This window comes from Arvicola amphibius, chromosome 17 (genome assembly GCF_903992535.2).
Source record: "Arvicola amphibius chromosome 17, mArvAmp1.2, whole genome shotgun sequence".
Classification (NCBI taxonomy): domain Eukaryota; kingdom Metazoa; phylum Chordata; class Mammalia; order Rodentia; family Cricetidae; genus Arvicola; species Arvicola amphibius.
The window spans coordinates 11,673,227-11,688,973 of NC_052063.2; the positions used below are offsets into that span (position 1 = coordinate 11,673,227).

The following is a 15,747-nucleotide window of genomic DNA, read 5'->3' on the forward strand; positions in this document are numbered from 1 at the left end:
GCTGGGGTCTATGGCAAAGGCTGCTTCCTTCTGGTAGCCAGGACGCACAGAGAGTAACTGGGTCAAGATGCCCTGGTGACGACTTCCTGAGCCATGCTTTACCTCTGACAGTTCGCATCAGCTCCTACATTGTAATCAAATCATGAATTGACCAATGCATTAATCATTTGATTAGGGCAGAGTCCTTATGATCCAATGACCTCTCAATGATTAGATGCGCTGGCTTAAACAAGGCTTAACCACATGCACCTTTGACATGTTTAGATGCTGTTTACAATCAAACCACACCACAGTAGGAAGTGAGAATAAGTTCTATGAGGCAGGAAAGAGAAGGTGTGTGCTGTGGTAGAGCCAGGAATGACGTGGGGCAGTTTTAGCTAGCATGGTTGAGGAAGATCTTGAGGCTGTGAGTAAGGAGAGTATAGTGGGGGGAATCCACATGAAGTCCCGTGCAGAGGAAGCCTGGACCTATTGCAGCGGGGGCTAAACTGCACCCTAGATACGCTTGAGCTCTCGAATGGCAAGGAAGGTCAGCACAGGCAGAGAAAGACCTTGGCGTGACAACTCTGGTCCTCTCTGCAGAGAAAACACATTTATGTCCTTTGAGTTTCTCTTTAATCATTATTTCCCCCAAATCAGAACAATGCATTATCATTTTAAAAGGTAGAAATGTGATATTGTGGACAAGGGAAGGGGAAAGTCTCATAACATCCTCCTTCCCTCTGTTTCCTTACAGCGAATGTCTCCCTTTTGGTATATACTCTTCCCACGTGGTTTTTCTTAGTGATCACATTTAAACATTATTCTAAACCAAATGTGTTTTCTTAATTTATGGTTATTATAATAAGTCCCAGTGCTTAATCATCCAATATAGTCATTAGTGTGCTTAATTAACTTCTGAAATTTGAAACTATTGTTTTCTAAATGAAGATACAGCACCACTGAAAATACTTCAGGAAATAAGTCTGTGGACTCTGGGTCTGTAAGAAAGTAGTGGAAGGGTCTGAGCAGAGCTATTACCACCTCAGCAAACCAGATCCCTCCAAAGTTATGTCTAGGAGCAAAAATTACGATTACACATATTATAAAGTCTTTTCATCATAAAGAACATACAATGGAAATTACTAATTTTAAGTATGTATAAAGTAGAACCAACAAGAAATATTAGAAACAAACTTGATTTGTTAATATCACCTGTAGTAGCATTCTGATATTTGAGCTTTTGTGTATTACAGGTGTGGCTTTCCAAGATATTTGCCCATCTGACTTTTTTTTTAACTGTTTTTAAGTGATCAAGCTATCTGAACAATAAACATTAATTGATTTGATATGAAAATGTTTAAATTCACTAAGACAGGTTTCTTTTCCTCTGTTACACTTGACTGTAAGGTCCTGGTAGCTTGTTTGGATAAATACACTCAGTATAATCGTAGAGGTGATTCACCCAAATCAAACCATATTGTATGTTTCAATATGTGTGTCTTAAAATGAAAGGAAAAGTTTTTGCTGTGGAAGCTTGGAGAAATTCTAGACATAATTGTTTTTCCTTTTTAAATTTGGGGAGTTCAAAGTATAGATTTAAAACCATGAAATTAAAAATGCAGTTTGATGTTAGTTCAGGCAGATAAAAATGCCAGCATTTCTCGATATATTATTAAATAAATGAACGTATGCATCTTGGCTGTATTTGTAAAATTAATTTTAAGCAAAACGTTTTAGGTGGGCGTATTAATGGTATTAGAATCGAGTTTTATTAGAATAATGGTGTTAGAAAAGTTTCAAGTATTACTTCAAGTTAACTGCACCAGCGAAAGAAAGCAGACTGTCTTCAAATCTTCATTCACCTCCATTTTGTTTGCATTAATTTTTATTTTACTTTTCAGGCTACAATAAACCAGCTAAGAACTGAACTTGCCAAAGGCCCCCAAGAAGTTGCAGTATATGTTCAGGAAATACAAAAACTTAAAGGTTCAATTAATGAATTAACACAAAAAAACCAGGTAAGAGTTTTAAAGCTGCGTATAGTGGTGAATAGATTTTATCTTCACTGTTTTATTTATACCATAGGACAAGATCTCTCTCTCTCTCTCTCTCTCTCTCTCTCTCTCTCTCTCTCTCTCATAAACATTCAAGAGCTCTTCATATTGCAAAAGTGCATCTTATACCAAAAGAAGGACACTCCCCACTGTCCCTTTCCTGAGCTCCAGGCAACCACCATTCTCTTGTATTTTCTATGATGTTTACAATCCTAGGCCCCTATCTGAGTCAATTCATAAGTATTTGTGTTTCTGTAGCTGACACTGTGTAACATAATACCCTGCAGGGTTCATCTGTGTGCCTGATGTTTCTCTATGACTGAATGATACTGCAGGTTAATTTGATGATATATTATACATTCATTCGTCTGTCAGTAGATACTTTGGATACTTTCATTTTTCTGGTTATCATAAATAATATGGCTTAGAACATGGATGTACAAATGTATTTATAACCCTGTCTTTAATCCTCTTGGCTATATATCCAGATATTAAGGTACTGGGTCATATAGTAATTTTATTACATATCTGTACTTACATTTACACATTTATAAGGTTTATTTAAAAAACAGACCTTACAAATGAATAAAAATATCACACATCAAAATCAGCTAGTCCCAAAGTTCATACAACTGAACAAACTATAAAGTTAGAATAAGCATTCAGAATGTAAGCTGTGGAGCCTCATATTAAATTTTATATGTTCAATATCAAATAAATTTTATCCATGACAGAATTAGAACTAGAAAAACAATTATCTTTATATCCCCTTTTATAACTTGCATTCCCTTTCATATGTTGAATTTAGCCAATAATACATGTGTTTGTGTGTGTATGTGTGTGTGTGTACGCGCATGGGATGCAGTATAACATGGAGACAAGGAGAAAGGCTAAAGGTTAGAGGATGAAGATAGACTGAATGCAAATACATATGTATTTGTGATGATGGGGATCAAATCCAGGTCCTCATGAGTACAGTATTAGATAAATATTTGACCACATAGCTGTATCCTAGCCTTATATCTGCCCTCCCTCCCTCCCTAGAACTACTATATTGATTGTAGTTGGCTTGCGAGTGTCCTTTCCCATTCCCATCTGCAGGTCACACGGTCTCCCCACAGCCTCCCCAACACTTGTTCAGGTTTTGCCCTTTTACTTTTTTTTGCCTATGCTTTAGGTAACAAATGGAAGAGATTTACTGACAAATTCAATTTCATGATTTTTTGCCTCTTTATTTCCTTTAAGAATTTTATCATCTTAGGTGTTATATTTATGTCTTAGCTTTGGGATAATCCTGTGCACACATATGACAAAAGTCTGGTTTCATCCTGTTGCATGTGGGTACTCACTTTTCCTGATGCCATTTCTTTAGACTCCTTTCCCTGTTGTATGGTCATGGACCTCTTAAGTCATTTGATTACTGCCTTAGTCTGTTTTAGCTCCTATAACAGCACCATAAACCGAAGAACTTAGAATTAGCAGACATGGATTTCTCGCTGTTATTTATTCTAAGACATCCAAATTTAGGACAAGATCTTCTGTCTTGGTAGACTGCTGTCTGGTCCATAGACGGTGCCTGCTTGCTGTGTCCTTGCATGAGAAGGAACGAGGGATCTTTTTGAGGCCTTTTTTTTTTTCTTTTTAATAAGGACACTAATCTCATTCATGAGGCTTTGGTCTAAAGTCTAATAACCTCTCAAACACAAAATCTCCTAATTCCTTTGCCTTGCTTAGGATTTGAAAATGTGATTTTGGAATCACAGGGGACACAAAGCTTGTGACCATAGCAGCCGTATATGTGAATGTATTTCTGGGCCCTCGGCTCCCCTCATCTTTGTTTCTCTTTATGCCAGCATCGCTGTGTGATTATTAGCTTTGTAGTAAGTTTTGGAATCGGGAAGTGTAAAACTGTTGGGTTTTTTCTTTTTATTTTGAGGCAGGTTCTTGTTTTGTGGCTGATGCTGTCCTAGAACATGCTACGTAGCCCAGGCTGGCCTCAAACTCATAATATTCTGCATTAGTCTCTCAAGTGCTAAAATTATAGGCATGTGCCATTATACCAGGAATTGGTGTATGTGTGTGTGTGTGTGTGTGTATAGGTGTAGATGTGTATGCCTTTGTAGGTATGTACTGAGGCCAGAGATTGTCATAGTTGTCTTCCTCAAATATAGTCCACTTTTTTGCGGGGCGTGGGGCAGGGTTTCTCTGTGTAGCCCTGGCTGTCCTGAAACTCACTCTGTAGACCAGGCTGTGCTCAAACTCAGATTTGCCTGTTGTAGGATTAAAGGTGCACACCACCCACACTCAACTTTGTTGTACACCTTTTAAAAATACTTCATTTGGCCGGGCGGTGGTGGCGCACGCCTTTAATCCCAGCACTCGGGAGGCAGAGGCAGGCGGATCTCTGTGAGTTCGAGACCAGCCTGGTCTACAAGAGCTAGTTCCAGGACAGGCTCCAAAGCCACAGAGAAACCCTGTCTCGAAAAAACAAAACAAAACAAAACAAAAAAATTAAAAAAAAATACTTCATTTATGTGTTTTGTAGTTAGGTACTTATTACAGGTAGTTCATTTTAAATATTAACTTTTGGTTTTTGGAAGTTTTATGCATTCATGCCCTATATATTGATGATACCCATTATTATAAGTAGACACTGTGAAGGCAAATTTTTCTCCAGCCTTTACTTGTAAAGGTATAATGAAGAAACAATCTTTTAAATAAATAATAAGAGGCCATCCTTTTGGCAATAGAGAGGGCAGATTGTAGAGGTCCCATAGGTTGACTTACCTTGTTGACAGCTTTTAGATCTGTCACCATTCTCCATTTACCAGATTTCTTTTTAACAACAAATTCAGGAGAATTCTAAGAGCTTGTTGATTCTTCAGTATGATGAGCATCTAGTTGCTCCTGTACCAGGCTACTTTGTGGTATAGGGACAAGATTTGTTCATTGTAAAGAGCTCGAGCCTGTGGGTCAGCATAAGTGCCCTCGCCAAGGATTTGATCTTGGGAAGTCTCAAGTCCTTTTGCTTTTCCCTGTTCTAAAATTTTAGCCTCTTCTCTGAAATAACATTTATCCATCAGTTGAAGCCCATCATTCAGGACTGCTGAAACTAACTGAAACCAGTCGTGTGGTGTTGTTTTAATGCTAGAAGCCCATGTCTTTATCATCTCCTTAAAAAATGTGGAATGCAAGCCATAAATTATGACAGATTGCTTAGTTTCTTTTAAATCATTCATTCCTATAGGTGTCCATCTACCTTCTTTGGGTCTTTTGGGGTATTTAGAACTTGATGTTTTGTCAGTGTATATTACAGGATAGGAAGCTAAAACCCTTGGTAAGTCATCTTTGGCAACTACTGGTATATTAAATCCTGTCCTTGTACCTTCTTTCCCCGCTCATCAGCTCCAATAAGTTTCTCAGTTGTTTTGAATCTTTTTACTACTGTCTTTCGTAAAGCTTGAATCTCCTGGACTGTCTGTATTTCTAGTGATTTAATTGAGGCACCTAGCCTCTGGTTCTCATTCTGCACATGTGATTCCAAGGTCTGAAGTTTTTCTTTTCAAGATAACATCTCATCCTTGGACATTATTTGGATAACGTGCAAATTGCCATCCTGTAGAGATACTCTATCTGCTATCCTATCATACATAACTTTTAAACAAATTTTGATTGTCAAATTCAATAGTATGATGTCTTTCAGATAATTTCTCAGTATTGATTGATATGGATTCAATTTGTCAAATTAACATTACGCTTTTCAATAGTATTAATTTTTTCAGGTAACTTGATTTTCGATGGTATTTATTGTGTCAGCTAGCTGTTCATTATTCGCCTGTATCATTTCTAAAAGTGCCTCATTCTTGGCTCTGTTATCAAACCATTCTCTTAAGGATATAATATGAAGAAAAAAAACTGAGTCCCAATATCCAATAAATGGATGTATCACCATAACCATATAAGCCTTGCAGAATACAATCCATAGTCTTAGCAAAAAAGTTACTAAAAGTTTCAATAGTAATGTTGTCTGCCATTATATAACTTTCAGGTTTATTGATTTATTAACTTATGAAATCCAGTAAATTGTTTTAGGTGTAAAATCTTTATTGTCCAGCAGGTGTCGTGGTTGCAGAGTCGTGCCTAGAGGCACAACCTGGTGCCAGGAATAGTCCTGAGCTGCTTAGGTTTCCCTGCCTTGGTGCTGGTTAAATACTGAGAAATATGCTTTGCTTGACAGATTAAAAGCAATTAAATCAATTCTGTACATGGAGCAAGAATCCCAGAACTCAGGAGCCGGGAGTACAAACCAGAAGTTGCAGCAGGGAACTTGCCACAGAGGGGGTGGCGCTTGGGAAATTTCCAAGTTGCCGTAGGCAGTTAGTTCCACTGTGGTGGGGGTTTTACAAAAAAACCACTTAGTAGGTAAAAAGTCAAGCCAGTGGGGGTGTAAAAAGTCAAGCTAGTGGGGGTGAGAGACTTACTGAGCTATGACTGTTTAGGCCTTTAAGCTGATCCACCCGGTAAGTGTAGAGTTCAGATCCACGTGGGTGCTAGATGAAGAAGGACATTTAAAAGAAATCCCACACTAGCTCAGAATTGAGAATGATAGAGGGTTATTTATTTAGGGGTAGACTCACAGATCACAATCCTCTGCTGGAACCGGGAACAGCGACCAAATCCAGCAGCTAGAAAAGAGGCCACACCCAAGTGGGCGTGTAACTTAAAGGCTATGGGTGGTAGGAATTCCCACAGCAAAGAAGAGACTGAACTTGAAAGGGAGTGGGGAAGACTTTGAAGGAGCTGGGGGAGAATGTGGGTCAGAAATAAGTGATGGAAACAGTTCCATGCAGTGAGTTCTCAAAAGTTGTAAAACTTTTTTTCTTCTTTTTGTAAAACAAAAATTCTTCTCTTCCTCTTCCCCTCTCCCCGTGTTTATCTGCTCTCACACTCAGCTTTCTGCATGTTAAAAAGGTGTTAGGCTGCTGCTGATGACATGCCCAGTTCTTTTAGATCTCTGCAAATTACTTTACCTAGTTTAAAAAGGTTTTTTTAAACACACTGTCTTATTTGTACAATAGTCTCTAAGCTATGGAGGGTCAGGTTGTCCGTATTCCTGCGCCGTCCCTTCTTGCACGGTGCATAGCAAATGTCCAGTGTCCAATGACAGATGAGGCAGAGCCTGTAAGTTAAAATTTTGTTCTTAATTTACTTGTTTAAAAATATTCCAGCCTGGTCTACAAGAGCTAGTTCCAGGACAGGCTCTAGAAACTACAGGGAAACCCTGTCTCGAAAAACCAAAAAAAATAAATAAATAAATAAAAAATTTCATGTCAGTTGTAACAGCAGTACTGAGAACAGTCTTTGAATTCAAGTTGGTTGATACAGATCTGTGATTGATGGTGGTATTTTATTTTGCTAGTTCAAGTAAAAAAGTGTGAGGCGGAGAAATATTATCTTTAGGGCATTAGTTTATAAACCCAGAAATTTGAATTCATTTTTGCTTGTAACTCTAAAAATAAAAAAATGGGGGCTGGAGAGATGGCTCAGAGGTTAAGAGCATTGCCTGCTCTCCCAAAGGTCCTGAGTTTAATTCTCGGCAACCTCATGGTGGCTCACAACCATCTGTAATGAGATCTGGCGCCCCCTTCTGGCCTGCAGGCACACAGGCAGAAAGAATATTGTATATATAATAAATAAATAAATTTTAAAAAATGGTCTTTATCAGAAGAGACAATAAATGCAGCAGTGGATCAGACACTGGCAGGGCACAAGGCCCTCCCTGCTGTGCTGAAACTGCCCCTGCCCAGGAAGCGGCAGAGCCCAAGTCAGAGCATTTCAGTTCCCCAGTATTCAGAATAATTTTTACTAAAGGAAAAGTAGTTTCAACTTTTTAACTTAAGTAGGAACATTAACATGTTACATCTCCCCCAAAGAATACAATATATATGTTTTCAGGTTACGACAATATTTTCTTGGTAATTTTTTTGACTTGTATCAGTATATTTTAATCATGATGACTAGTAAATAAAGTTATGTCATCATGTCATAATTTTTTCCAAAAGTGTTTTCAGTTTTACACTGTAATACTGACTGCTGCTATTATATATATATAATCTGTTCCAGATAGAGAAACTGGAACAGGGAAAAAGAATTAAAAGGTAAATTTTTCAATTGCTCTTTCAGAACTTGACTGAGAAGCTGCTGAAGAAAGACGCGGACTACACGCACTTAGAGGAGAAGCACAATGAGGAGTTGGCGAGTAGGAAGACTGTCCAGGCAGCCCTGCATCAGAAGGACCTGGACTGTCAGCAGCTGCAGGCAAGGCTGGCTGCCTCCGAGGGCTCCCTACAGAGGGTCCAGGCCGAGCTCAGTGAGAGAGCAGAGGCTGCTCAGAAGCTCAGAGAGGAGCTGCGGGAAGTGGAGAGCAAGCAGCAGCATCTTAAGGCGGAGTGTAAGCAGCTGCAGCAGCAGCGTGAAGAGAAGGAGCAGCATGGGCTGCAGCTGCAAGGGGAAGTCAGTCAGGTAAGCACCGCGGCAGGCGGCAGCCGCAGCTCCTCGTGCTGTTTCTCGCCGAGTCTGATGGTCATGTGATAGTAATTTGTTCATGCTAGAAAAATATGGCCACCTCCACAGTTTGGCTTTACAACCTGTCATGTTAGATCTTTTTCATTTTAATTTCCCTTAAGGAAAAAAAAAAAAAGGTACCATTCACATATAACACCATTGTGAAGCATTTTTTAACAAAAATTGCTTAGATGGTCCCCAGTAAAGGGGATTAATGGGTTTTAGCTGTTACAGTTAGTTCAAATGTTCACTATTCTCTACTTAAAAATTCTTAGAATGCTTGAAGCTTTATTGTGTGTGGTGTTTTGCTGGCACATGCATGCCTGTTACCTGCAGAGGTCAGAAGAGGGAGTCAAATCCCACAGACCTGGAGTTAGAGATGGCTGTGAGCTGCTGCTGGGAATCAAACCCGCGTCCTCTGGATGAGCAGCCAGTGCTCTTAAACTGCAGAGCCATCTCTCCAGCTCGAGTCTCCTGTGCTTTTTAAGGGAAAATAAAATAGGCACAAAATATGCAATGCTTACAGTTTTATTTGATTTATTGTAGTTTGTGATTAAGATTCCGTTGTAGTTGAAGTTATTCTGTAGTATAAGGTGTGAAGGGACGTAAAATGAAAAGGTGGCCTGCGGTTAACGGGTGGAAAACACAGTGTAGTAATGTAGGTGGCACGGTGTGCGTTTACACGTACATACACAGGCTTGCTTTCGCTTCTCTTTTAAAGTTACATAGCCGACTTCTGGAGACGGAGCGCCAACTAGGGGAAGCGCACGGTAGGCTGAAGGAACAGAGGCAGCTCTCAAGTGAAAAGCTGATGGATAAAGAACAGCAAGTGGCTGACTTACAGCTCAAGCTCTCTCGGTTAGAAGAGCAGGTAAGCCAGCACAGTAAATGCGTTGATACTAGGGCGGTTTTAGGCTTGATGCGGCTTACACATAGTAACAGCTAGCTTTGTGTCAAGAACTTTAACTATAATTGTTATTTGCCATTGAAACATTTCTTTCTCCCCAGTTAGAATATCCTACTTATTCACGACATTTTAAATTTACTATGTCTTATCATTACTGTGTTCCTCAAAGTTCCCAATGGAAATGCACAATGTCCATTTTAGCTTTCATCAGGAAGCCTTCTTGGCCTGGTCCTCCCCAAGGCTGCTGTGCTCCTCCTCCCCAGGAAGAACGACTTCCTAACCGACCAGCACACAGCTGGTGCAGATCATGAGCAGCCTGTACACACTTAAGACTTCAGTTTTCATAACTAACCCCATAGGGCATGTAGTGTAGCTCAGTGGAACAGCTTGCCTAGCTGCATCAGGCCCTAAGTTCAAGTTCTAGTACCACAAACACGTGCCACCAAGCCATCTCATTGGCTGTTAGCCCAGAGGACGCCGTGGCTGTTCAAGCGGCACCTTATGTGGTTCAAGTAAATGCTGAGATTGAATCGTGACTTTTACTTGAATTGAACAAATACTCTGATTAAAATCTGAATTCAGCTGTAGGCTTTTCTTTTAGAGGTAATGTTTTAAATGTGGTAGCAGATTAGATTCCTTCCTAGTATGCCATAAATGTAACTATTAAAAGTAAAGGAAATGCAGACACTGTGGTTTAGATCATCATTACACATAAATTGTATATTAATTGCTTTAACATATAGGGATGCTGAACTAATGCCAGTCTGGAGAAAGATTTGTTTTCTTTTTAAGATGAGATTTAATGGGTAGAGGATGGCTTCTTAAACCATGAAATTAAGTTTCTATAAGTAATTGAGAAACTGCGGTAAAGCTATTTCCCATATTGTTTGAATTTATTTTTCCCCCGATTTGAGAATTGGTGTAATGCCAGCTGTTTATGGGTGATCGCATTATGTCTCCAGTTCTCAACTAACCGTCCACATTTTCTAAGTTGAAGGAAAAGGTAACAAATTCCACTGAACTGCAGCATCAGTTAGAAAAATCAAAGCAGCAGCATCAAGAGCAGCAAGCTCTTCAGCAAAGCACCACAGCCAAACTCCGAGAAGCTCAGGTGAGTGTGCTATAAGCCTGAGCTTGGTCAGCCAAAGTGGAAGAGATCAGCATTCTTTGTTGTGGTAGAACTGCGTAATGCAAATACTTGGTGATGACTGCTTTCGATTATCAGAAAAGTCTTACCTCTGATTTCTGTGAGAACAGTTCAGAACTTTGAAACTTATTGCAGGCATATTTGTTTTATATGATTCATAAAATATTCAAACATATTTATCAGATTTATCTATTAAATGGCCTAGTTAGATATAAAGATGGGGAAATGGCTCAAGTGGTAAAGTGCTGGCTGCACAAGCATGGAGCAACTCATAAAACTTGAGTTCATATCTGTGCTGTCCATGTGACAAGCTATGCACGGTAGCATGCAGTCACCCGTCCTCCCAGCGCTGAAGAGGAGGAACATGCTGGCCTGCCAGTCATTAGTCAAGAGAGATCCTGTCTCACAAACTTAAGTGAAGTAATAGAGGAAGACTCCCAGTGTTGCTTTCTGGCCTCCACATGCGTGTGTAAACACATGAACATGCATACTCATACACATAGTATTTAGTACTTGTATAATATAATTAACATTGCCTGAATACTAAAATTATGGGTACAGAAAATATAATTGGGTTAAATTAATATAGATTCTGTTATTACATGGCTTAGAGGGTAAGAGAAATTAGTTTTGTTACATAAAAGCAGGATACATGTTTGAAGTGAATTTGCCTTTCGTATTCATTTATTCCTCCTTTTGTCATTTATTGGCTATTACTGGGTGTGGTATAGCCCTGGGCGTCAGGCCCTGCTCCACACTGAACATGAAGCATCACAGTGCCCACCCTCTGGAAAGCACAGCCTCGTGGTGTGTACATAGGAATTCTGTGGTGTCTGTGGGGGACAGTGAGTCATTTCTGCAGTATGTTGTCTTTCCTTCTGACACAGGAGTCAGACACAGAGATAAAAATACTAGATTTATTATCACTTCTTTTGTTCAATAAGTGAACATCATTATGTCTAGTCTCAGCCAAGGAACTAATTCTGTATCTATTTGTGGCAGTAAGTGAAACACACAAACATGTCTGCTGTCATGGAGTGCTAGCTGAGGGAGACAAGCGATAGGCGTGGTAAATAGGCAAAGCTCACAGTTACCCAAGTGCTGTCGTCGTGTACAAAAGGAAGGCCAAGCCGGGAAGTATGCATAGTGTTGGAAGGGTTGAGGTTGCTAGGGGAGGCTTTTGTGAGACCAGAGGCCTGAGGGAGGATGGGAGCTATGGTGCATCAGGGAGATTCATGAGAGAAGAGAGAAGCTAGATCATGTGAATGTGGGTTATGCTGGGACTTCACTGTTAGGAGTGGGAGAGAAAGGGAGCATGAAAACTTTCGGAGAGGTCAGCAGCTAAGAGGGCTTTCTATAGTTCCTCCAAATTAGCTTATTCATCTAGGTGTGTAGACCCTGCTGGAAATGGCAGCCGACTCTGAGGGGAGAACAAGGGCTTGGGTGAATATGCTCAGTTCCTCATTCCCTACTCATAGTATGGGTCAAGAAACGTCTCGTGGAAACGGGGAAAGCCTGAAGAACTAAAAACAGTAAATACAGTTCTAGTCTTTCATACATTTAAAAAGTAACTATGGGAACCTAGATGACAGTTACCTGGCCCAAACAGTCTGGTAAAGTTAAGTTGCAGGAGACTTCTTAGAAATGGCAGCCCGAGTCACTGAGTCTGTTATTTCTGGGGTAGATAGATGTAGAGATGATGATAGAATAGATCCCAGGTAAAAGTTGCATGGACACAGGGCTGGGGAGGTGGTCAGTGGTTAAGAGCACTGACTGCTCTTTCAGAGGACCGGGGTTCAATTCCCGTACCCAGATGGCAGCTCACAACTGCCTATAAATCCAGTTGCAGGGGATCCAGCACCCTCATACAGACATGCATGTGAGCAGAACACTAATGCACGTAAAATAAAAATAATTACTTTAAAATTGCATGGTCAAGGATACTGAAGCTAGTATAAATTAAACCTTCAGGCTTTGCTGAAGCTTAAAATCTAAAAACTAATGTAGATGAGTAGAGATATCTATTATATAAGCTTAAAATAAACTGAGAATCTTTCTTAGTATAATTTTAACAAAGTGATTGAAATGAAATATGATATATAACTGATAAGTGAGAGATGTGTGGGAGCTAGGAAAATAATGTAGAGTTATTAAATATGTGATTTTGATTGATTTACCACAATAAAGTGTAATAGTTTAAGATGTAGGACCAACATGATTATTAAACAACAGGATGATTAAAATTATTGTCAATCTTTTCATGTTTCAGGAATAACTTATTAAACTTTTCATCCTTAAAATAGTAGTTTAATTCTTTACAGAATGATTTGGAACAAGTGTTACGTCAGATTGGTGATAAGGACCAAAAGATCCAGAACCTTGAAGCTTTACTGCAGAAGAGTAAAGAAAATATTTCCCTGCTGGAAAAGGAAAGAGAGGATCTTTATGCAAAAATCCAAGCTGGCGAAGGAGAGACTGCCGTTCTTAAGCAGTTGCAAGAGAAAAACCACACACTGCAAGAGCAGGTGCGTGTGCAAACTGAGCTTTGCTCAAATCTCTGAATTATATTGAATGTTTTATAAAAACAGTTCATGATCCTGGCTTTTCTTGTTTTAAAATATTTTTTGTACCATCATATTTGACATCAAGGTAGGTCTCTGTGTACTGAAGGCTGCTACCATGCTCTGACAACAGATGTCCCTAGGAGGTAATCTATTACCTGTGAGACAGCAGGTAAATTACTAGGTCTCTGGAAGAGTGGAGATGTGACTGATGGAACATATGTGTCCTCGGCCTTTGTGATGTTTTAAAAAGAAATTAGCAACAAATCAATAAGTTAAATGTAGTAATCAAGTGTTAGCTACTACTGAGTATTGCATAATATTTCAAACTCAACAGTTGTTTATATTTTGATAATGTATTTGTCTTTAGATAATATATAGCTTCATAGTAGTTTTAATAAATTATTACTCTAAAATTCATATGCAGTTGAAGAGAAATGTACAAACATTTTAACTGAGGCTGGTTGCAGTAGTGCACGCCATTAATCCTAGCACTCAGGAGGCAGTGGGAGAACTGGGGAATAAGAATAACAAGGTGCTTGTGAAAATAGTTTTACCTTGGTTGTGTCAGTAATGGGTGTATACCTTTATCAAATCTCAGATTTTATATATAAGGTAGGTTAATTTTATTGTATATAAGTTTTAGTTGAATAGAGATGATTTAAAAATATAACTGAATTTGATAGTCTAAGGATTTGGAATACTAGATTGAGTTGTTATGGAAGATAGGAATATTTTAATGGAAAAAGCTTGATATTACCTAGTATAGAGCAGTTCCGTCCTCTGATGCTGCTTCAGTGTGAGTCTTCATTTCGCTGTGGTGTGCATACTGTGTAATTAGACTCTCGCATGTGCAATAGCTGGCTCAGCTAGTGGAGAAGCTGAAGAATCAGTCGGAGAGCCATAAACAGGCCGAGGAGAATTTGCATGACCAGGTCCAGGAGCAGAAGGCACATCTCCGGGCTGCACAAGACCGTGTTCTTTCCCTAGAAGCCAGCATTAATGAACTAAGCAGTCAGCTAAATGAAAGCAAGGAGAAGGTCTCTCAGCTTGACATACAAGTAAGTATGCTGTCTAATGAGTGTGCATGCATTAAGCGTCAGTTTTAGATTTTACACGTTGCACGTTCTTTCCACTTTACCTGTTAGTGGAAAATGAGACTACAAATTATTTAGTCCCTTGAGGTTTCCTATGTCCACAGATATTTTTGTTCTTTCTCCCTATGCAAAGGTGATTTCTGTAACGTAACTTTTGATTCCTCCTTCCAAGGTACTTCCTAGTAGGATGGTCTGCACAGTGCGAAGGTAAATTAGCACATTCGGTGAGCCTGCTCTTAGTGCCTTACTAAGTGAGGGCTTCAGAGCGCAAGTTGCAACAGTGTAAATTGCAGCAATGGCAGGATCTCTGATCTTCATGCATTTGATACCTTATCAAACATTATTTCTGTGAAGATCAAGTATCGAGTTATTGAGAAATCATTATTTGGAGTTTTTCTGCTAAAAATTACAATTACTATGTACATTTTAGATTTTTGTGTTTGCTGATCTTTTGTTATTTAATTTCAAATGTGTTATATTTTTCTAGTCTTTGCTTTTCTTACTAGTGGTGGATTTTGCTCAAGTTATTTCAATACTTACGTCACTTTTGATAAAGAAGGCACAAGTTTTAGCTCATTTGATTCTTTCAGAACTTATTGTGGAAAACCTGAGCTTTTAAATGTGTAATTTCTGGGCTTTTTATGAGCATCAAAAATAAAACTTTTTATATGAGAAATTACCTGGAAAGAGTGAATTTTAAACATGCTAGTTTGTTTTATTTTTGGACTCCATACTGATGTCCAGATCTGTGGCGCCATCATTTTCTATGGCATAGTTCAGATTGTTGTGATCCTGGGGAACTCTGACATTTCTTCCTGAATACAGTGGCCTAACCCCCGAAAAAGAGTACAATTTATTTGTCTTTCTAAGACAGGGTCTAAGCATGTAGCATGAACTAGAACTCACAGCTCTTTCACCTTTGCCTCTTACACGTCAGGTCACAGACCTGTGTCCCCAGTCCTGGGACCATTTTTCCACAAAGGGGCCACCATGATGGTGTGCTGGTGTCATAGAGGGACAGCTTCTCGTTGTCACCTGACCAGCACCAGGAGTCTCCTCCTGTACCTGCTTCTCTTGGGGAGACTTTCACATATAAGTTTTTCAGTGTTGTAGTTACGTCAATTTTGGATAGTTTTGTGACAGAACTAATGTGTCTTAAGAGAGGGAAGGACAACAATCAAATACGGGGCTCAGTAATCTGTAAATTTTGTTTCAGATTAAAGCCAAAACTGAATTATTACTGTCAGCAGAAGCAGCAAAAACTGCACAGAGAGCTGATCTGCAGAATCATCTGGATACAGCTCAAAATGCGTTACAAGACAAACAGCAGGTGGGGGTCTGGTAAATGGCACAGTGTAGCCTTGTGTTTCATGGTTAGATTAATTGCTGATTGTTAAAACAATAACCCACTTTATAATCTTGTAACAATCTTTCA

At 39.3% G+C, this 15,747-nt stretch overlaps 1 protein-coding gene across 4 annotated transcripts in view; it reads left to right on the forward strand.

The window, feature by feature from the left end:
- Nucleotides 1-15,747, forward strand: part of Eea1 (early endosome antigen 1) — a 98,020-nt gene that overhangs the window by 54,287 nt on the left and 27,986 nt on the right. For all 4 annotated transcript variants that reach the window (XM_038314535.2, XM_038314536.2, XM_038314538.2 and 1 more), the window contains 7 exons: nucleotides 1,884-2,000; nucleotides 8,220-8,558; nucleotides 9,322-9,471; nucleotides 10,499-10,618; nucleotides 12,976-13,179; nucleotides 14,076-14,276; nucleotides 15,529-15,642. In XM_038314535.2, the coding sequence (XP_038170463.1) occupies nucleotides 1,884-2,000; nucleotides 8,220-8,558; nucleotides 9,322-9,471; nucleotides 10,499-10,618; nucleotides 12,976-13,179; nucleotides 14,076-14,276; nucleotides 15,529-15,642 (1,245 nt within the window). The remainder of the gene's footprint in view (nucleotides 1-1,883; nucleotides 2,001-8,219; nucleotides 8,559-9,321; nucleotides 9,472-10,498; nucleotides 10,619-12,975; nucleotides 13,180-14,075; nucleotides 14,277-15,528; nucleotides 15,643-15,747) is intronic.